We start from the raw sequence: 24,183 nt of genomic DNA, 5'->3' as shown, positions 1-24,183 counted from the left end.
TTGCTGAGACCACGTCTGGGGTATTGTGTGCAATTTTGGCCTTCTTACTTGAAAAATACATATAACTGCAATAAAAGCATTTCAAAAGGGTTCTCAGCTCATTCCTTTCATGAAAGCCCATAAAATGTAGGAACAGAAATAGGCCATACAGACCTTGGAATATGCTCCACCATTTAATGAGAAGAACTTATGAAAATGGAATAAAAGCAAGGTAATGTGGATGCTGGAGATCTGAAATAAAATAGAAAGAGCTTGAGAAACTCAGCAGCTCTGGTACCTGTAGAGAGAAACAAATCTAATGGTTTAACACTGATAACACCTTCAAGGAAGAGTAATATGAAACTCTAAGTTTGTTTCTTGTTCCACAGATGCTGCAGTCATATCAGAATGTTAGATTTGTTTCTCTCGCCACAGATTCTGTCAGACATGCTGGGTTCTTCCAGTAGTTTCTATCTCTCCCAAAAAGTGGTTGTGTCCAAACTGTGAGACTTTCTGAACATCCAACTGAATCTCCTGAGGCGATTGCAAATTAAATTCTGAAAGCTCTGGGAAAACAATTTTTTAAAAATTCATTCACAGGTTGTTCCTGGCTAGGAACAACCATCCCAGAGGGAAGTTAAGAGTTAACCACATTGCTGTGGATCTGGAGTCACATGTGGGAGGCAGTTTCCTTTCTGAAATAACAGCAGTGAACCAGATGGGTTTTTGACAATCAACAATGGATTAAAGGTCATCATTTGACTCTTAATTCCAAACTTTTACTGAAGTCAAATCCGCCACCAGCTGTGGGGGGTTTCAAACCTGAGTCCCCAGAACATTACCTGGGTCTCTGGATTAACACTGCAGCAATAATACCACTCGGTCAAGACCCTGCCACACCCCCCACCTTCAGTTTTTTTCAGCTGATTTGCCTCTCCCACTGATAACACCATTCCAGTTTTGCAGTTTACTGCTTTATATACATTATACTTTAGCAAAAGAATTCAAGTTTTTCAAAGCTGGTGACTCATCTCACATGATCAAAAACATTCAGAACAAGCTTACACAAGGAAGAAAGCACAAAGCATTAAGCAGCAGCATAGAGAGTCATGGAGCAGCACAGAACACTGAGGAGGCAGTGCAGTGATGAGAGGGCAAACATAATTTCAAAATGATTTATTTTGAATGTTACAAGCGGCATAGTCTCAGTTTGGCAATTTCCAATTTCCCTGGACATGAACTCTGCCCTTCGTATGTCATACAGGATGTTCTGGTATAATGCGCGTTTCGACAATGCAAATTGTGGATAGTGTTTGGATAATGCAAATTTTCTAAATTAAAGGGTATAGTCATTTATTATAGCAGTCATCGAGACTGCAATTTTCTTTGGTGGTTTTCCACAGCTCGATTTTCAATAGCACAGGGTTTCAGAGGAACGCAACTACTGTGTTATAGCAGAATGACCTGTATCTTTGTGGTCTTAACTTTAGAACATCGAAATGATAATCATTACATGTTCGTTACGTAATTTCTACACTGTATAACTGCAGTTTAAAGTCTTCAAATTCTTCTTAAAGTGTAATCTTCAGGTGTTACGTGGTGTCACGTGCACAGAATTCTAATCTCTTATCAACTGGATAGTTTGCAAACATCCCCAGTCCATTCATACCTTCCCAAGTGACCCTTAATTTATTTTGTCAGGGCTTGTCACTCTGTGGGGAAAGTTCTAGTCAAACATGGTAATGGGGAAGAGGAGTATAAAGCTAAGTCCTCAGTTGAAGAAAAAGGATGATGAAAAGGAGCCCTCATATGAAAGGCTGTCATGTACTAATTTAATTTAACTTTTCTGCTGCACAGGCAAAAACGGTAATCCACTGGCGCAGCATGTTCCACAAATAGGTAATGAAATTAATAAGCATTTAGGCAGTGACGATAGTGATGTTTATTGAGGAAAGACTAGCAATCAAAGCACTGGAGCACCTTGTCCTCATTCAGATTATATACGATAGTTTACAAACAACTGACCGACTGAACAGTGACTCAGGTTAACATCCAATTTTAAACATTCTGCCTCCATACAAATACATGCTGTCTTCAATATTATTACCAGTTCAAATCTGGAACTCAGTTTGATCTCTGTCTAGATTTAGAGATGAGAATGCTGTCATTGAGCCAAGTTTCCACTGACTGAACAAAAAGTACAGTTTTGCAACGATCCAATTACTTCAAATTATTCTGTTGGCTTCAAAACAAAACAATATAATACAATTAAATTTGGCTCAAAGCTCTTACTTGTGGCATTGCATCCGGGAGTTAAGACCAATGTAATCTTTAGGTGAAGAAAAGCTGGATTGTGATAGACAATTAAATCAGAAGTTGTAAATGTATTTCAGTGCCAATTCCATAACCCTGACTTTTATGAACTGATTACATTCAAATATGAATGTAAACAATGCTATCATAGTGAAGTTATGCAGTGACAATGGTGGTCGTATAGAGCCTTAATTCGAAGACAGGGTACATACAGCATGATCAGCCTACACTAGGAGTTCCACTGTAAAATTAGATATAAAAGTGTAAAAAAAAATTAGAATTCAAATTTATTTTGAATTCTGTCCACTATGGGAGAACAGCAGGCCAATTAGGATGACGTTTCTTCTTTTCCGAAACTATTTTTATCCATTGTATTGCCTGTGCCTTCATTCTTTCACCACTAGTGGTTATATACTTATGGCTAAAAAGAGTGACAAAGAGTGCATTTTTACTATGATGTCACTACAAGTGTAAGGAATAACTCTTGGCACTTTATATTCAGAATTGTATTTTTTAAAAGTATTTATTTCCTCATGGGATGTGGACATCACGGACAAAAATTAGCATTTTAAAAAAACTATTTTCATATAATGTGGTCACATTAATTTATTTCATTACATCAAACCTTTTCATTAAATGAAGTGTTCCATACTTATTCATTTTTAATCTAATATTTAAAGCATTTTGCCATATTTTCAGGTTGAATAGGTTAGGGCTGTTTTCCCTGGATCATCAGATGCTGAGGGGTGACCTGATAGAGGTTAATAAAATCACGAGGGGCATGGATAGGATAAATAGAAAAAGTCTTTTCCCTAGAGTGGGGGAGTCAAGAGCTAGAGGACATAGGTTTAGGGTGAGAGGGGAAAAGATTTGAAAGGAACCTCAGGTTCCTTTCAGGGGCATCTGGAGGGATATGGGCCAAGTGCTGGCCGGTGTGATGAGATTGGGTTGGGATATCTGGTCGGCATGGATGAGTTGGACCAAAGGGTCTGTCTCCGTGCTGTACATCCCTATGACTATGACTATATTCGAAACAATGTCTATGAACTTGTTGTGCAAATCAGTACAAAGGAGAATGATTTAGTTGCCATTACAGAAACCTAATTGCAGGGTGGTGATGAGTGGGAATTAAATATCCAAGGGTATTATGTAATTAGAAAGGATAGGCAGGAAGGTAAGGAAGGTAGGGTTGTGCTTTTAATTAAGAATGAGATTAGGGTGATAAGGAGAGACGATATAGGATCTAATAAGCCAAAATACTGAATCCATTTGGGTCTAGATCAGGAACAGTAAACGGAAGAAGTCATTGGGTGGAGTAGTCTATAAGGGAGCATGCAATCTTAGATCTGGTCCTGTGTAATGAGACAGGTAAAATTAATGATCTCGTAGTTAAGGAGCTCTCAAAAAGAGTGATCACAGCATCATCGAGTTTTGGATATAAATGGGGGGTGAAATATTATTATTTAAAACCAGGGTGTTATGCTTAAACAAGGGAGACTATGATAGGATGAGGAAGGAGTTAGCTAAATTAGACTAGGAACAAGTGGTGGAACAGTTGGGGAACAGTGGAGGACTTTTAAAAGAGATTCTTCACAGTGATCGAGGCAAGTATATTCTAGTCAAAAACAAGGGTAGCAAGGGAAGGAACAGCCAGTTTTAAATAACCAAGGAAATAGTTAGAGTGGCATGGTGGCTCAGTGGTTAGCACTGCTACCTCACCACACCAGGAAGCAGAGTTTGATTCCTGCCTCAGGTGACTGTATTGAATTTGTACATTCTCCCAGTGTCTGCGTGGGTTTCCTCTGAGTGCTCGGGTTTCCTCCCATAGCCCAAAGATGTACAGGCCAGATGAATTGGCCATGCAAAATTGCCCACAGCGTTAGGTACATTAGTCAGGGGTAAATGTAGGGGAATGGGTCTGGGTGGGTTACTCTTCGGAGGGTTAGTTGTTGGGCCGAAGGGCCTGTTTCCATACTGTTGGGAATCTAATCTAATCTAAATTAAAAGAAGGCATCCAATTAAAAGATCAGTCTGACAAAGTAGCCAAGAGTAGAAGGAAACAGGAAGATTGGGAAATTTTAAAAAGCAACAAAGAATCACAAAGCAAGCAATAAAGAAAAGAAAGACAGATTATGAATGCAAACTAGCACAGAATATAAAAACAGGTAGGAAAGTTTTTGTACATATATAAAATGGAAAAAAGGGTGGCTAAAGTGGACATAGGTCCCTTGCAGGATGATATTTAAATTGGGTAATATTGAAACAGCCAAGACCTTGAACAGCTATTTTGTGTCCGTCTTCTCACTGGAAGATGTGTCTGACATGTCAAAGATGTTAAGGATACAATGGGAGGTGAGGACCTCAATTCAATTGTAACCACTCAAGCGATTGTGTTGAGCAAACATGAGGGTCTAAAGGTAGATAAGTCCCCTGGTCCTACTCGCTAGAGTTTACAAGAATGAGAAGGGATCTTCTAGAAACATCTAAAATTATGAAAGGGATAAATAAGATAGAAACGGGCAAGTTGTTTCCACTGGTGGGTGAGACTAGGATCAGGAGACATGGCCTCAAGATTAAAGGGAGTAGAGTTGAGGAGGAACTGCTTTTCCCAGACAGTAGTGAATCTATGGAATTCTTTGCTCAAGGAAGCAGTAGAGGCAACTTCGTTAAATCTACTTAAGACACAGTTGGATGGGTTTTTGCATGATAGGGGAATTAAGGGTTATGGGATAATGCAGGTAGGAGGAGCTGAGATGATGGATCGATCAGCCATGATCTTAATGAATGGCGGAGCTGGCACAACTGTCCAAATGGCCTACTCTTGCTTCTATTACTATGAAACTATAAAATTGCTGATCATTCTGCATTATTAATAATTACAGACTGGTGTGTAAGATAGGGTTATATTGGGTCCCAATATACCGGCCACTGCAGCGGACAGCTGGAACTGACAACCGGAAGCGGCAGAGACAAACCACTATAAATGCTGGAGGAAACATCACAGAAGCGCTTCACAGGAGGCTCCCAAGCACTGAGGATGTCACCTAGACAGGGGACGAAACGTCTGCAACACAAATTCCCAGCTCGGCAAACAGAACCACAACATTGTGGACCCAATTTAAAATCACATTTTTCCATATAATTTTCATAATTTCACTTCATCTATGAAAGAAGATTACAAGATACATTTGTAGTATCTTAACTTGTGGACCCAATTTTAAATCTGTGCATGTCGGCAGTTTATTAATGGATCAAAAATCTTACCCACATATTTCTCCTAGTAAGTCAATAAAATATTGTACATAGTCTTTAGAAGGGATTATTCGTAAAAGAAAGCTAGCAAGTTTTCTCCGTTTGTTTTTGTAAACATTATAATCTTCATACAACGTACATTACCTTGAGAAATTCTCTTCTCATACAAGAACAGCAATCTCTAATTTTTTTTCAATAGCTTCTGGCACACAAGATGCAGCCTTCTGAAACCATGTTTCCTGTATGTTATGCAGTAAGGAATGTCAGTATTATTTAGTTAACATGAACACAAATGCTATCCTTGTTAAATTCCTCAGAAATAGTGCAGTCATCCACTATGCTGACTTGAGTCCAAATCATTGGATAGCATCTATTAATAGTAGTCGGTTGTAACAAGTTATAGTTTCACTTTCCACATTGTGCATGATTAAAATCTACTGACATCAAACGGGTGTGATATAATACAACTCAAATTATACTTCCAATGATTGTATGCAGCATTTTATGAAACACACTGCATTCGAATTTTTATTCAATGTTGTTGCCAAATTGCATACTCAAGAACTGAGTATCAGTCATGAGTAAAAGCATCATAATAAACCTTTCTTCATAGATGCCTTAGGGTTAAGGACAACTGAAAAACTCCCATTGTTGTCCATGACCACATGAAAGTGAGTTGGTTGAAAAGTATCTGCATGTTCAAGATGGGCAAGGAAAATAATGTGGAGACACGTGGAAAATGATGTCTCCAGTTATGTCGCCCAGGCTAATAGTCTATCAACATGAACTACTTCATCTCACACAACATAAATGCTTAGTTGAGGCGGCTACTGGTATCCATGAATGGTAATCAGCTATGAGTTGATGTCTTCAGTAAAGGAAATAAAAAATTAATTAAAAAGAAACACAGAAGAAACATGTTCTCAGATATTTTATCCTTATTTGAATGCAACTATATCTTCAAAAACTCACAAGCTTTTATTTGTCACCAGTGTGTTAATATTGAATTGAAACTTTGTAGCAAAGCATGAGAAGTTCACTCAGATCTGGCAAAGCCAACTGATCTGGAATTTGCTATTGACACCTATAATTTAGAACTAAAATTATTGTACACTGCAGACTACATTTATTCAGCTATTTATTACCAACATACATGAAGGAGTGGAGTTGTATTTGAAGGGCTTGAGGTTTTGGGTCAAAGTTCAGATTCAACCGACTGGATACAGCACAGCCACAATGCCATTTAGAGTCAGAGTTATAGAGTTGTTCAGCACGGAAATAGACCCTTCAGTCCAATTCGTCCATGCCGACCAGATATCTTAATCTAATCTAGTCCAATTTGCTAGCATTTGGCCCATATCCTTCTAAACTCTTTCTATTCACATACCCATCCAGATGCCTTTTAATTGTTATAATTGTACCAGCCTCCACTACTTCCTTTGGTAGCTCATTCCATACATGCACCACCCTCTGTGTGAAAAAGTTGCCCCTTAGGTCTCTCTTATTTCTTTCCCCTCTCACCCTAAACCTGTGCCCTCTACTTCTGAACGCCCTCTCCCCAGGGAAAAAACCTTGTCTATTTATCCTATCCATGCCCCTCTTGATTTTGTAAACCTCTATAAGGTCACCCCTCAGCCTCCAATGCTCCACGGAAAACAGCCCCAGCCTATTCAGCTTCTCCCAATAGCTCAAAACCTCCAACCCTGACAACATCCTTGTAAAAGCATCCTTTTCTGAACCCTTTCATTTCACAACATCATTCCAATAGTAAGGAGACCAGAATTGCATGCAATATTCCAAATGTGGCCGAACCAATGTCCTGTACAGCCACAACATGACTTCCCAACTCTTATACTCAATGCTCTGACCAATAAGAAAGCATACCAAACGCCTTCTTCACTATCCTATCTACTTGCAACTCTAATTTCAAGGAACTATGAACCTGCAATCCAAAATCTTTGTTCAGCAACACTCCTCAGGACCAAGTGTAGAAGTCCTGCTCTGATTTGCTTTTCCACAATGCAGCACCTTGCATTTATCTAAATTAAACTCCATCTGCGACTTCTCAGCTCATTATTCCATCTGATCAAGATCCCATTGTACTCTGAGGTAACCTTCTTCACTTTCCACTACACCTTCAATTTTGGTGCAATCTGCAGACTTACTAACTGTACCTCCTATGTTCACATCCAGATCATTTATATAAATGACAAAAAGCAGTGGACCCAGCACCAATCCTTGTGGCACACCACTGGTCACAGGCCTCCAGTCTGACAAGCAACTCTCCAGCACCCCCTCTGTCTTCTACCTTCAAGCCACTTCTGTATCAAATGGATAATTCACCCTACATTCCATGAGATCTAACCTTGCAGACCAGTCTCCCATGAGGAACATTGTCAAAAGCCTTACCGAAGTCCATATAGATCAAGTCTATCGCCCTTCCCTCATCAATCCTCTTGGTTATTCCTTCAAAAAACTTAATCAAATTCATGAGACATGATTTCCCACGCACAAAGTCATGTTGACTATCCCAATCAGTCCTTGCCTTTCCAAATACACGCAAATCCTGTCCTCAGGATTCACTCCAACAACCTGCCCACCACTGATGTCAGGCTCACTGGTCTATAGTTCCCTGGCTTTTCCTTATTACCTTCCTTAAATAGTGGCACCCACGTTAGCCAACCTCCAGTTTTCTGGCACCTCACCTGTGACTATCAATGATACAAATATCTCAGTAAGAGGCCCAGCAATCACTTCCCTAGCTTTCCACAGAGTTCTAAGGTACACCTGATCAGGTCCTGGGGATTTGTCCACTTTTCTGCATTTCAAGACATCCAGTACCTCCTCCTCTGTAATATGGACATATTTCAAAATGTCACCATCTATTTTCCCACATTCTACTGTCCTACTGCACAGTAAACACTATTGCAAAATGCTTGTTTAGTATCTCCCCATCTCCTGCAGCTCCACACATAGGCTGCGTTGCTGATCTTTGAGGGGCCTTATTCTCTCCCTAGTTATCCTGTTGTCCTTAATGTATCTGTAAAATCCCTTCGGATTCTCCTTTACCCTATTTGCCAAAGCTATCTCATGTCCCCTTTTTGCCCTCCTGATTTTCCTCCTAAGTATACTCCTACTGCCTTCATACTCTAAGGAATCATTGATATCTCCTGTCTCTACATATGCTTCCTTCATTTTCTTAACCGAAACCTCATTTTCTCTGGTCATCCAGCACTCCTTACACCTACTAGTCTTTCCTTTCACCCTAACAGGAATATACTGTCTCTGGACTCCTGTTATATCATTTATGAAAGGTTGCCATTTTCCACCTTTCCCTTTATCTCCAAACATCTGCCCCCAAAACGCTTTTGAAAGTTCTTGCCTAAAATCATCAAAATTAGCCTTCCTCCAATTTAAAACTTCAACTTTTACATCTGATCAATCTTTTTCCATCGCTATTTTAAAACTAATTATGGTCGCTGACCCCAAAGTGCTCCCCCACTGACACTTTAGTCATCTGCCCTGCCTTATATCCCAAGAGTAGGTCACGTTTTGCACCTTCTCTAGTAGCTACATCCACATACTGAATCAGAAAACTTTCTTATCCACACTTCACAAATTCATCTCCATCTAAACCCTTAACACTATGACAGCCCCAGTCTGTGTTTGGAAAGTTAAAATCCTCTACAATAACCACTTTATTATTCTTACAGCTAACTGAAATTCCCTTACAAATTTGTTTCTCAATTTCCCGCTTACTATTTGGAGGTGTTTAATACAATCCAAATAAAGTGATCATCCCTTTCTTATTTCTCAGTTCCACCAAATAACTTCCCTGGATGTATTCCCAGGAATATCCTCCCTACATTCAGCAGTAATGTTATCCCTTATCAAAAACACCACGCCCCCCCTCCTCTCTTGACCCCCTTTCTATCCTTCCTGTAGCATTTGTATCCTGGAACACTAAGCTGCCAGTCCTGTCCATCCCTGAGCCACATTTCTGTAATTGCTATGATATCCCAGTCCCATGTTTCTAATCATGCCCCTTGTATCAAATTTCATTATACTCAAGAATTTTAGAGTTAAATGACTAAAATCTTCTGCACAAGAGTCCTGTGGATGTAATTATTCAACCTCAAAACAGATGGCAGGGAAGTGGTGAGGGTGCAGTGTTGTTCATTGATAGGACATCTGCCTCTAACTCCACAGGAACAAATGCTGCATTGTCAGAAATAAAAGTAATACATTCTGATGCTCTAAGACTATGTGAGAAGGGGAACTCTACCCCATTTTTTAATGAGATGTTAAACCGAGGGCCACCTTCATTCGCAGGTGGATGTCAGATTTTCTGTGGCACTTCAGACTTCTTACTGTGTCCAAATTAACTTGTGTTTCTTGACCAATATTAACAAAACAGATGAATTGGTTACTTGTCTCACTGATTTTGTGGGACCTAGCTGGGTACAAAATGTTTTCTTGCATTACAATTACATTTCAAAAGTACGCAATTAACTATAAAGTGTTTGCAGACATTTTCATTGTGAAAGGCACAACGTAAATCCAGGTTCTTCTTCTTGTAAAGTATTGACATATACTGATAGTTGTACTTCTCCCAGTGGTTTTCAACGTGCAGCAAATAGTAATGTTATCTTGTTTCTTTCTCGGTCATGAAGAGTAGTTATTTACTACTCCTCCCTACTGAGGCAATACACCAAGTGAGATATTGGACAACTCAACAGCAAACTAATTTCAAGAAAGTTGAAAGCTGTAGATGTTGGAGAGTCAGAGTTGATAAGGTGTGGTGCTGGAAAAACCACAGCAGGTAAGGCAGCATCCGAAGAGCAAGAGAGTCGATGTTTCGGACAGAACCCTTCAAGACTGAAATATTGACTCTCTTGCTCCTCGGATGCTGCCTGACCTGCTGTGCTTTTTCCAGCGTCACGTTTAAGCAAACTAACTGCTCAACTTAGAAGATGATGCAATAACAAATAACATAAAACAAATTAAATTGAAGTACCAAAAAAACTGATCAAATTTGGAGAGTTAACGGAATTCTATTAACAAAAAAAGAAAAAAATAGGTTAGAACAAAACTTCAACTGTTAGATGGATATACTCCTACCACATAAAACGGAGGATGTAAGTTGGATTGAAGCTTTCTTGTCTAAAACTTTTACAGGAGCTGCACAGATGTTTGGTTGAAACATTGTAACAATTTCTACATAACCAAGCTCAAGGACAAAGCTTGCAATGAAATACAATACAGAAAAATCCGATGGTTTCTTTTGAGCTGAGAATTGTCTATATGGCAACTTCAGTGCAGAATTAAGATATACTAAAGAAGGTACAAGTTTTGTTATTCTTTCGTATACTATTTGGAATTAAAAAGTCTCGACAACAGCACTGGCATAAGTAGAATATACTTTTCCTGCTCCTCGGATGCTCCCTGAACCTGCTGTGCTTTTCCAGCACCACTCTGATCTGAGCACTGGTTTCCAGCATCTGCAGTCCTCACTTTTGCGGTACAGCTTTTGTGATTTTGCTCACTAGACTTCACCCTAACATTCCACCAAATTTAATTGCTCAAACTCAAATTGGACAGGTTCCAGTGTATTCCTGGTGACTATGGAACTATACCCCAATAAACAACTGCTGCTCAAGTGAGCTCATGGGCACAATTTACATAATGATATTAACACTCCATTTTATTTTTCTTCCAGCAATATCCTGTTGCAAGACTGAGACCACGTTTTTGAAAAAGATTTTAAATAATCAGATTGTAATTGACACCTATTCCGAATCCGTGCCACACATTACTGCGACTATAACCTAATAATGTTTTTAGGAATTATCAAAATCAATTAGTACGATATTTATAGATTTTTAAAAATAAGATATTAGTATGTTATGCACCCAATTACTGTTACATCTTACATTGCCCGCCACTCGCAGGAGGCCTCAAGAATATTCATACTGACAATCCTCTCTGAGCTAGGGAGAACGTATTTGAAGGACGCGTGTGGTCCGGTTTGGATTCTGGCAAACAGTAACCGTTCATTAGAAAAGTCACACACCAGGCGAGAAAACGAGCCGGAGAAATTAATCTGAAGGTATCGTTGCAAAAAAGAAAAAGGAACAAATACAGAATGGTGATCACGTGTTCGGAGAGAAACAAGAAAGGATCACAGAGCACGTGGTGTGGCGCAGTAATGTACTGTAAATGCAATTAAGAATAGAAACTGCAATGAAATCAATTTAAAACATTGCGCCCGTTTCGTAAAAGGGAAGGTTTATGAAAAAGCACCCAGCATCGCGCAATAGAGAACGGTATTTATAATGTCGTAACTAGACATATTCCATAACATAGTAGTGTGTCTATTGCGCTATTTTAAGGTTGATCAAATTTGCACATCAAAACGTCCATTGCTGATCTTTGTTCCAAATGAAGTTAAATTTGCAAGCCATTACTAAAGAGTTAAAACATTGTGAACATTTTTTAAAAAGCACGTTTGCCTCCCTTGCTGAGTGTGAGCGGCTGCCTGTATACTCACAGATGCAGAGACAAGCCACTAACTTGGCTCCATTCTCGGGCACCGCACAGTCGGGAAAGCAGGGTTTGATGATGTAAGTGGCGAAGACCAGTGCCACGATGTACTGCGAGCTGGGCCGGATGATGAGCAACTCGATCCAGAGCTTGAGGAAGGCCACCACTGAGCCGTACACCTCGAGGATGTAGGCGTAGTCGCCGCCGGACTTGACGATGGTGGTGCCCAGCTCGGCGTAGCAGAGCGCCCCGACTGTGGAGAAGACGCCGCACATTGCCCAGATGATCAGGGAGAAACCCACCGAGCCCGCCTCCCGCACCACCCCGGTCGGTGTGATGAAGATCCCCGAGCCGATAATGGTCCCCACGATGATGGCCACGCCGCTCCGCAGGGTGATGGTTCGCTTCAGGACCATGTCCGAGTCCGTTGGCTGCTCCTGGGTGGCCGGGAAGCTGTCCCTGTCCGGGGACAGCCCCGGCTCCCCATTCTCATGTGCTGTTAACATACTGTCCTTCACCTGACCATCTGTTTCCCCTTGCTCCTTCACCAAGCTTCTCTTCTTCAGGTTAGACATGTGAACAGAGCGCAGTCCCAGTGCTTTTAGGAAATGCTAGTTTAATGCAACCCAGTCCTTTTCCCAGTGGCGGTGTTTTTATCTGCAAAGCCGCTACCGCTGCCCCTGTACAACTGAATACGATCTCACTTGGTTCTCGCTTTTAAGAGCCGAATTCGGTCCAAAAAATATCAGTCCTCCTTTCTGAAAAGCGTCATATTCACCCATTCATCTCACCAGTACATCCTGCATGATGCAACACCACTTCATCATCAGTTCGAGCCTCGCGAGGAGTCGCTCTCTTGTAGTAAACTGAAGGCACGTGTTTGTCTGATGCAACAGAAAATGTATTTCAATTGTCATTTCATGTGGTTGTCTTCGAAGTTTACTAGATCTGAGGAACATCCAGCTTGTACATTAATAATAAGTACACAAATATTTTAAAATGTACAGTATTTGGTTTTAATGTACATATACAGGACCAGAAATCACTGGGATATTGGATCATTCAAATGACATTTTACAGAGACTCGCTATTATTCATTTGTAAAAAGGGAAACAATTTGAAGTTTTAAAAGAGATACCTGTGAGGTCCAACCTTTTTTCTTTATTCTCTCATGGGATGTAAGCATAGAGTAGTATTTATTTCCCATTCCTAATTGCTGTTGAAAAAGCAGTGATAAGCTATGTGGTTTAGCAATGCCTACAGTCTTATTAGAAAGGGAATTGCAGGATTTGGGGTGACGTGGTGGCTCAGTGGTGAGTACTGCTTTCTCACAGCACCAGGGACCCAGGTTTGATTCCCACCTCAGGTGGCTGTGTGGAGTTTGCACATTCTCCACGTGTCTGCGTGGGTTTCCCCCGGGTGCTCCGGTTTCCTCCCAAAATCCAAAGATGTGCAGGTCAGGTGAATTGGCCATGCTAAATTGCCTTTAGTGTTCAACATATTAGTTAGAGGGAATTGGGTCTGGTGAATTACTCTTGGGAGGGTCAGTGTGGGTTTGTTGGGCAGAAGGGCCTGTTTCCACACTGTAGGGAATCTAATCTAATCATTTCAACCCAAGTGTCAGTGCAGGAATGGTGATATAGTTTTGTGGGCGGCACGGTGGCACAGTGGTTAGCACTGCTGCCTCACAGCGCCTGAGACCCGGGTTCAATTCCCGCCTCAGGCGACTGACTGTGTGGAGTTTGCACGTTCTCCCCGTGTCTGCGTGGGTTTCCTCCGGGTGCTCCGGTTTCCTCCCACAGTCCAAAAGATGTGCAGGGTCAGGTGAATTGGCCATGCTAAATTGCCCGTAGTGTTAGGTAAGGGGTAAATGTAGGGGTATGGGTGGGTTTCGCTTCGGCGGGTCGGTGTGGACTTGTTGGGCCGAAGGGCCTGTTTCCACACTGTAATGTAATGTAATCTAATGTGGGCGGCACGGTGGCCCAGTGGTTAGCACTGCTGCCTCACAGCGCCTGTAGACCCGGGTTCAATTCCCGACTCAGGCGACTGACTGTGTGGAGTTTGCACATTCTCCCCGTGTCTGCGTGGGTTTCCTCCGGGTGCTCCGGTTTCCTCCCACAGTCCAAAGATGTCCGGTCAGGTGAATTGGCCATGCTGAATTGCCCGTAGTGTTAGGTTAAAGGGGTAAAGGTACGGGTATGGGTGTGTTGCGCTTCGGCGGGTCGGTGTGGACTTGTTGGGCCGAAGGGCCTGTTTCCACACTGTAAGTAATCTAATCTAATCTAATCTAATCTAATCTTAAAAGTCAGTAGGGTGTGTGGCTTGAAGGGGAATTCACTGTTGTTACTGTCTCCGTGTATTTACTGCCTTTGTCCTTCTGATCTCTAAGTCACAGAAGGCTAAAATGCAGGTACAGCAAGCCATGAAGAAGGCTAATGGAATTAGCTAATACCTTTCTCACAAGCAGATTTGAGCACAGGAGTAGTGAAGTCTTGCTTCAGTTGTATGCAGCTTGATTAGACCACCCTTGGCGAACTTTATGCAATTCAGTTTACTACAAGAGAGTGACTCCTTGTGAGGCTCGAACTGATGATGAAGTGGTATTGCATCATGCAGGATGTACTCGTGAGATGAATGGGTGAATATGATGCTTTTCAGAAAGGAGGACTGATTTTGTTTTGGACCGAATTCTGCCTCCTTACCTCATCAAAGATATTATTGCCTTAGAATGAATGCAATGACGGCTCTCCAGGCTTGTTCCCAAGACAGTATGATTGTTCTACGTAATGAGATTGCATAACCTGAGCCTGTTATAGCATCATATAGCATGAAAACAGATCCTTTGGTCCAAACAGTCCTTGCCGAACATAACTTCAAACCAAACTAGTCCCACCTGCATGCTCCTGGCTCATATCCTTCCAAACCTTTCCTATTCGTGTACTCATTTAAGTCTCTTTAAACATTGTAACTCTACCTGCATCCACCAATTCCACATATGAACCTCCCTCTATTTTAAAGATTTGTCCCCATGTCTTTTTTAAATCTCTCTGCTCTCACCTTAAAAATATCTCCATTAGTCTTGAAATCCTCCACCCTCAGGAAAAGACACCTACCATCCACATTATCTATACCCCTCTAGATTTTATAAACCTATATAAGGTCACTCTCAACCTACCACTCTCCAGTGAAGAAAGTTCTAGCCTTTCTTTATAACTCAAATCTTCCATACCCAGCAACATTCTGGTAAATCTCTTCTGAGCCGTCCCTAGCTTAATAACATCCTCACTATAATAGGGCAACCAGAACTGCACTCAGTACTCCAAAAGACACCGCAGCAGTGTTTTGTCTAAACTCAACATTACTTCCCAACTCTTATACTCAAAGAACTGAGCAATGAAGGCGAGTGTGCTAAACCCTTCTGTTTATATGTGATGCAAACTTCAAAGTTCTCTAGAGTTTCAAAAAATGAGAGGTGATCTAATTGAAACCTACCAAAATACTAAAAGGGATGCACATGATAGATGCGGATAAGATGTTTCTCCTGGCTGGGGAGTCTGGAACTAGAGGGAACAATTTAAAAAGGGAGATGCCATTTAGAATCGACGTGAGAAATTCTTTTATTCAGAGGGTGATGAAGCCTTAGAATTCTCTAACCTAGAGGGCATTGGAAGCTCAGTCTTTGAGTAAATTAAAATTAAAGGTTGGCAAATTTTTGACTATAAATGGTCTAAGACTCTATGACTCTATGAATGGTCATAGGGAGTCCACATTGTAGGGAATCTAATCACTCTGCGAGCTTTGACCACTAAAACCTCTGCCTGCTCTACTGCCGTGTTCACCACCAGTTCCACCCCTACCAATGCCACTCACCTGCATTCTGCCGACACACACCCCACAGATCCCACTGTCACCTTCCCCGCCCCCCCCCCAGAACCCTGAGGGGTACATCACCCCTGCTCATGACTCCACCCCCATTCCCCCTACCACCACACCCACTCCAGTCACAGGCTTCGTCCCCACTCCCAGCTCCACACCTACACCAGGTCCTAGCTCCCAGCCCTGCTGAGTTTTCACCATCCCCCCCAGACCTTCCCCTCACTGAGGACGAACAATCAATCCTCAGCAACGGCCTTACCTTTATCCCCCTCTGTCCACGCGTCAATGAATTTAATACATGCCGTGACGTCGAACACTTCTGCCGCCTCCGCCTCCGAGCTTACTTTCACAATCAGGATTCCCGCCCACCTTCCAAGGACCCCTTCACTTGCCTCCAACACACTCCATTCACTTGGACACCCCACACTGGCCTATTACCCGCTCTCGACCTCTTCATTTACAACTGCCACCAAGACATTAACCGCCTCAACCTGTATACTCCCCTCCCCCACTCCAACCTCTCACCCTCATGCGCAGCCCTCCACTCCCTCTGCTCCAATCCCAACCTCACCATCAAACCAGCAGATAAAGGGGGTGCAGTGGTAGTTTAGCGCTTTGACCTCTACACCACTGAAGCCAGACGCCAACTCGAAGACACCTCCTCCTACCATCCCCTTGACTATGACCCCACACCCCCATCACCAAATCATCATCTCCCAGACCATACAAAACCTCATCACCTCAGGAGATCTCCCATCCACAGCTTCCAACCTCATAGTCCGGGAGCCCCTCACTGCCCGATTCTAACTCCTTCCCAAGCCTGACCACCCCGGCCGACCTATTGTCTCAGCCTGCTCCTGCCTCACCAAACTCATCTCCACCCACCTCGATACTATTCTATCCCCCCCTAGTCCAGGAACTTCCCACATATGTTCGAGACACCACCCTCGCCCTCCACCTCCATCAAGACTTCTGTTTCCCCTGCCCCCAACGCCTCATCTTCACCATGGATATCCAATCCCTCTACACCTCCATCTGCCATGACCATGGCCTCCAAGCCCTTCATTTCTTCCTATCCTGACATCCCTAACAGTATCCTTCCACTGACACTCTCATTCATTTGGCTGAATTGGTCCTCACCCTTAACAATTTCTCCTTCGAATCCTTCCACTTCCTTCAGACCAAAGGGGTAGCCATGGGCACTTGTATGGGCCCCAGCTATGCCTGTCTCTTTGTCGGCCACGTAGAACAGTCCATCTTTCATAGTTACACCGGCACCACTCCCCACCTCTTCCTCCGCTACATTGATGACTGCATCAGCGCCACCTTGTGCTCCCATGAGGAGGTTGAGCAGTTCATCAACTTCACCAACACACTCCACCCTGACCTTAAATTCACCTGGACTATCGCCGACACCTCCCTCCTCTTCCTGGATCTCTCCATCTCCATTAATGACGACTGACTTGACACTGACATTTTTTACAGACACTGACATTTTTTACAAACCCACTGACTCCTTCAGCTACCTGGATTTACACCTCTTCCCACCCTACCTCCTGCAAAAATGCCATCCCATATTCTCAATGCCTCCGCCTCCGCCGTATCTGCTCCCAGGAGGACCAGTTCCACCACAGAACATTACAGATGGCCTACTTCTTTAGAGATCGCAACTTCCCTTGAAGATGCCTTCCAACACATCTCATCCACATCCTGCACCTCTGCCCTCAAACCCCACCTCTCCAACCGTAACAAGGACAGAACCCCCCCCAGTCCTCACTTTCCACCCTACCAACCTTCGCATTAGCCGCATCATCTGCTGACATTTCCGCCACTGCAAATGGATCCCACCACCAGAGATATATTTCCCTCCCTACCCCTTTCCACTTTCCGCAAAGACCGTTCCCTCCGTGACTACCTGGTCAGGTTCACGTCCCCACAACAACCCACCCTCCCGTCCTGGCACCTTCCCTGCCAACGCAGGAATTGTAAAGCCTGCGCCCAGACCTCCTCCCTCATCTCCATACAAGGCCCCACAGGAGCCTTCCACACCCATCAAAGTTTCACCTGCACATCCACCATGTCATTTATTGTATCTGTTGCTCCCGATGCGGTCTCCTCTTCATTGGGGAGACTGGACGCCTCCTCGCAGAGCGTTTCAGGGAACATCTCCGGGAAACCCGCACCAATCAACCCCACCGCCCCATGGCCTAACATTTCAACTCCCCCTTCCACTCTGCCAAGGACATGGACGTCCTGGGCCTCCTTCACCTCCGCTCCCTCACCACCCGACGCCTGGAGGAAGAATGCCTCATCTTCCGCCTCGGAACACTTCAACCCCAGGGCATCAATGTGGACTTCACCAGTTTCCTCATTTCCCCTCCCCCCCACCTTGCCCCAGTTGCAACCTTCCAGCTCAGCACTGTCCTCATGACCTGTCCTACCTGCCTATCTTCCTTTCCACCCATCCACTCCACCCTCCCCTCTGACCTATCACCTCCATCCTCACCCCCATTCACCTCTTGTACTCTTTGCTACCTTTCCCCACCCTCCTCTCTGACCTATCACCTCCATCCCCACCCCTATTCACCTATTATACTCTTTGCTACCTTCTCCCCCTCATTTATCTCTCCACCCTGGAGGCTCCCTGCCTCCATTCCTGATGAAGGGCTTTTGCCTGAAACGTTGATTATCCTGCTCCTGCCTGACCTGCTGTGCTTTTCCAGCATCACTCTGATCAAAACACATGGGGATAGTAGGAGTAAAAGGCATTGAAATGTTTGATCTGTCATGCTTGCCTTAATTTTCAGTCCTTTGAGTATAGGAGTTGGGAAGTCATGTTGGGCTTGTACAAGATGTTGGTGAGGCCTTTTCTGGAGTACTTTGTTGAGTTCTGGTTGCCTGGTTATAGGAAGGATATTATTAAGCTGGAGAGTGTTCAGAAGAGATTTCCCACGATATTGCTAGGTTCAGAAGATTTGAGTTGTAAAGAAAGGCTGGATAGGCTGGGACTTTTCTCACTGGAGCATAGGGGATTGAGAGGTGACCTGATAAAAGTTTATAACATAATGAGGAGTATTGATTGAGTTAATGGTAGTTGTCTTTTCCCCAGGATGGGGGAATTTCAAGACTAGGGAGCACATTTCTAAGGAGAGAGGAGAGAGATTTAGAAAAGACATGAGGAGCAAATATTTTATACGGAGGGTTGTTCACATATGGAATGGCCTTCCTGAGGAAGTCATGGATGTGGGTACAATTACAGCATTTAAAAGACATTTGGATAAGTATGTGAATAGGAAATGTTTGGAGGATATGTACCTAGAGCAGGCAGATAAGACTGGGATTAATTTGGGATTATGTCTAGCATGGACTGGTTGGACCGAAGTGCCTGCTTCCATGCTCTATGACTCTATGATGGAGCAGGCTGAATGGGCTGAATGGCCTATTCCTGTTCTTACATTCATAGATGGTAGTGCTTGTATGTTTTGAATGTGCTATTGAAGAACCCTTTGGTGAATCGCTGCAGTGCACCTCATAGATAGTACACCGTACTACTGCTATGCATTAGTGTTATAGGTTTTGTTTAAGGGCTTCAGCATCCTGGAATAACCTTGTAATGATGTCATGTAGCTACATATTGCTGAGTATATATACCATAATGTGGTTTTAACACAGTGAAAGATTCTATGCTCGATAGAAAACTTTGGAAGACACACTAGACACCCTGTGAAGGTAGCACAAAGAGCAGATGGACATGAAAACTCGAAGAAAATAGATTTGTCCTATAACTGTCATAGTCTGGTATATTTATAATTAGCAGTTTGTAATAAGAATGTATAAAAGTGTTACTTTAAAATCTAAGCCTGAAAACAATTCTTTGACATTTCCTCAAATAATCTGTAACTAACCCAAACTCATAGTGTGAGATCAAATGCACAATAAAAGGAGCAAATTTTGAAGGGTGCCATTGAAGCAAGTTGCTTTGTCCTCAATAAGGTCAAGCTACTTAAATGTGTTGAATGCATTCATTGAAGCAACCAGAAAATATTTCACACATTCCAGATTTATGACTTGTGACGGACAGAGTTGGAAGGTCAGGAGGTGAGGTAATTGCTTAAGAACCTCCAGACTCTGATCCACTCAGGTAGCTGTAGTTAAATTTCTTATCAATAATAATTCCGAGATGTTGAATCAGCACTGATAATACCATTAAATATTGAGGGGAGTTGGTTACATTCTCTTTTGTTGGAAATGGTCATTGTCTGGAACTTCTGTGGTGTGAATGTTGCTTGCCACTTATCAACCGAAGAAAGTTGTCCAAGTCTTATTGGATCTGGACATGAACTACTTCAGTAACTGAGTCACAACTAATACTACTAATTATAACTTGTGCCATCGTAAATGAATATACCCACTTTTGATTTGTGTTGGAGGAAAGGTTGTTGATGAAGCAGTGCAAATGGTTGAGTGAAGAACACTGTCTTGATGAACTCCTAAAGTGTTGACCTAAAGTGACAACTATAAACATTTTCCTTAGTCCTAGGTATGATTTTTAACCATTTTAACCAATCTGTTTGATTCTGTTTGGAATCTTTGGGAAACATTGACCACAGATGATAAAATTTCAAATTAAATTTGACTGTAGTAGTTTATTTTGAAACTAAGTTCCCAAGACTGAATGCTGGAAACAGTGACTGAATGCGTGAGCTGATTATGGTGGTTTGATCAAAAGCATGAAATGATCTGACATTTATAGACAATGACTAGCATTTAAACAAATATTATAGATATACATTCCTCTAAGACACGAATACCCAATGGGAAAGATAAATCAACAAAAAATGTTAGTCTGCAATTGATTGAATTAGGACCATAAGACATAGGAGCAGAAATTAGGCCTTTTGGCCCATCGAGTCTGTTCTGCCATTCAGTCATGACTGATAAATTTCTTAACCCCATTCTCCCGCTTTCTCCCTGTAACCTTTGATCTCTTTGGCAATTAAGAACCTATCTATCTGTGACTTAATTATACTCAATGGCTGGCCTCCACAGCCTTCTGTGGTAATGAATTCCATAGATTCACCACTCTCTGACTGAAGAAGTTTCTCCTCATTTAGAAAATGGTCTTCCCTTTACTCGAAAGGTGTGCTCTTGGGTCCTATCTCTCCTGCTAATGAAAACATCTTCCCAACATCCACGCTGTTCAGGCCACTCAGTATTCTGTAAGCTTCAATTTGATTCCCCCTCATCCCTCTAAATTTCATCGCGTTTAGACCCAGAGTCCTCAAACCTTCCTCAAATGTTAAGCCTTTCATTCCTGGGATCATTCTTGTGAATCTCCTCTGGACCCACTCCAGGGCTAGCACATCCTTCCTGAGATATGGGGCCAAAATTACTTACAATACTCTAAATGTGGTCTGACCAGAGCCTTATAAAGCCTCAGAAATAGATCCCTGCTTTTATATTCTAGTCCTTTTTAAATAAACATCAACACTGTATTTGGCTTCCTAACTTCAACTCAACCTCTAAGTTTACTTTAAGAGAATCCTGAACTAAGACTTTGAAGTCAGATTTCTGAATGTTCTTCCCATTTAGAAAATAGTGTATGTCTCTGTTCTTCCTACCAAAGTGCATGACCTCACTCTTTCCCACATTGTATTTCATCTGCTACTTCTTTGCCCAATTGTTTAACCTGTCTAAATCCTTCTGCAGCCCCCCTGCCTCTTCAGTACTACCTGTCCTCCACTTATCTTTGCATCATCTTCAAACTTAGCCAGAATGCCCTCGTTCCTTCATCTAGATCATTAATTATAAAGTGAAAAATTGTGATCCCAACACTAACCCTTGCAGACCATCACTAATCACCAGCTGCCATCCTGAGATAGACCCTTTTATCTCCACTCTCTGCTTTCTGCCAGACAATCTTCTATCCATACTAGTACCCTGTTTCTAACACCATGGATCCTTATCTTGTTCTGCAGCCTCATGCGCGGCACCTTGTCAAAGACCTTCTAGAAGTTCAAGTGGATAACATCCATTGGCTCTCCTTGGTCTAACCTGCTCATTACCTTCACAAAGAATTCTAACAGATTTGAAATGCATGACCACCCCTTGATGAAACCATGCTGACTTTGCCCTATTTTACCAGGCACTTCTAAGAAACCTCATCCTTCACAATAGACTCCAAAATCTTACCAATAACCAAGGTCAATCAAATCGGCCTGTAATTTCCCATCTTTTGCCTTACACCCTTTTTAAATGAGGGATTACATTAATGATTTTCCAGTCCTTTGGCACCCTTGTTGATTCCAGTGATTCCTGAAACATCACTACTAGTGCCTCCACTATCTCTACAGCTAACTCCTTCAGAACTCTAGGATGTAGTCCATTTGGTCCAGGTGATTTATCCACTTCAGATCTTTCAGGTTTTTTTAGCACCTTCTTTTTGGTGATGGCAAACATACTCACCTCTGCCCCCAATTCTCTTGAATTTTTGGGATGTTACTCGTGTCTTCCAACATGAAGACTAACACAAAGTATTTGTTCAGTTCCTCTGCCTTTTCTTCAGTTCCCTGTTACTATTTCTCCAAAGTCATTTTCCAGTAGCCCAATGTTCACTGTTGCCCCTCTTTGTTCTTTACATTTCTAAAGAAACTCTTACAATTTTCTTTTATATTACTTGTTAGCTTACCCTAATATTTAATCTTCTCCCGTCCTCTGTTGGTCTTTGCAGGCTTCTCAGTCCTTTGGCTTCCCACTGCCATTCGTCGCATTATACACTTTCTCTTTTGCTTTTATGCTGTTTCTGACTTCTTTTGTTCGGCATGGAAATTAAATGGCTTATAAGGACCATCGTCCATGTGACCTGTCCTACCATCTTCCTTCCCACCTATCCGTCCCACTCTTCCCACTGACCTATCGTAATTACCTCCCACCTGCATCCACCTATTGCCTTCCCACCTGCCTTCCCTCCAGCCCCAACCCTCTATTTATCTCTCAGCCCTCTTCCCCCTCCACATTTCTGATGAAGAGCTTATGCCTGAAGCGTCGACTCTACTGCTCCTCAGATGTCTGACCTGCTGCACATTTCTAGTGCCATACTTTTCAATTCTGACTCTCTAGCATCTGCAGTCCTCACTTTCTCCCAGATAAATTGATAAGCCTGAGGATTGGGAACAATTTAGAACTCATCAAAGGAGGATCAAGAAATTAATAAAGGGAGAAGAAAATATGAATGTAAGCCAGTGAGAAACATAACGCTGCATTATAAAAACATCCTTAGGGACGTAGTGAGGAAAATAATTAGCTAGGTCAGGTTTGGACAGGAGAATTTATAGTGGAGAACAGAGAAACGGCACAAAGACTATACAATTAAATGTATCTGTCTTCATGGAAGAATACACAGAAAATCTGCCAGAAATCCTAACAATCAAGGGAATTGTGAAACTGAGAAACTGAAAAAAATTAGTTCAGTAAAGAGGTGGTAGGAGGAAATTAACTGGATTGAAGTTTGAAAAATCCTTTGACCATATGAGTTTCACCCAAAGTGTTGGGGGAGGTGGATATATACATACTAGATTCACTAGTGGTTGTCTTTCAAAATTTTATAATTGCTGGCAAAGTTCGGACAGACTGGAAAGTAGCAAATGTAACCACACAATTTATAAATTTAATGATGGGAAGAATAGAGAGCTACAGACTTGTTAATTTGATGTTAATGGTAGGGAAACTGAGAATATGTTATAAAGTATGTGATTACTAGGCACTTTGAAAGTAACGATAAAACTGGACAACCATTTTTGACAAACTTATTGAATTTTTTGTGATGTTATTTGTAGCAAAAGTAAGAATAACCGGTGAATATGGTATATTTGCATTTATAGAATGCTTTTATTAAGGTCCTACATAGAATGGTTAACAAAATTAAAGAGAATGGGATTGAGAGCGACATACCAGTATCAATTGAGTATTAGCTAACAGACAGAAAACAGAGCATAGGAATAAATAAGTCAATCTCAGGATGATAGATTGTTACCAGCAGGATTCTACAAGGATCACTGTGAAGTTATCCACTCGGATAGAAAAACAGAAAAAGTATTTGTAAATGGTTATGATGGGACGGATTGGTGTTCATAAGGCTGCCTGGGTGTTCTTGTTCATGAGTCACTAAACTCTAGTTGCAATACCATTCTTTGAACACAGAAGCAAAGATGTGCTGCTGCA

The 24,183-nt window shown here is 42.1% G+C and overlaps 1 protein-coding gene across 1 annotated transcript in view; it reads right to left on the bottom strand.

Annotated features, from left to right (window-relative positions):
• The window catches only part of slc7a5 (solute carrier family 7 member 5), a 90,237-nt gene extending 77,357 nt beyond the window's left edge, over positions 1-12,880 (bottom strand). The window contains exon 1 of the mRNA XM_087995838.1: positions 12,095-12,880. Coding sequence (XP_087851964.1) covers positions 12,095-12,662 — 568 coding nt within the window. The 5' untranslated portion in view covers positions 12,663-12,880. The remainder of the gene's footprint in view (positions 1-12,094) is intronic.
• Positions 12,881-24,183: the final 11,303 nt, after the last annotated feature.

This window comes from Chiloscyllium plagiosum, unplaced genomic scaffold (genome assembly GCF_037043375.1).
Source record: "Chiloscyllium plagiosum isolate Xiang-an unplaced genomic scaffold, Cpla_swu_hap1 HiC_scaffold_17, whole genome shotgun sequence".
NCBI classification, from domain to species: domain Eukaryota; kingdom Metazoa; phylum Chordata; class Chondrichthyes; order Orectolobiformes; family Hemiscylliidae; genus Chiloscyllium; species Chiloscyllium plagiosum.
This window is presented reverse-complemented; position numbering and strand designations above follow the sequence as displayed.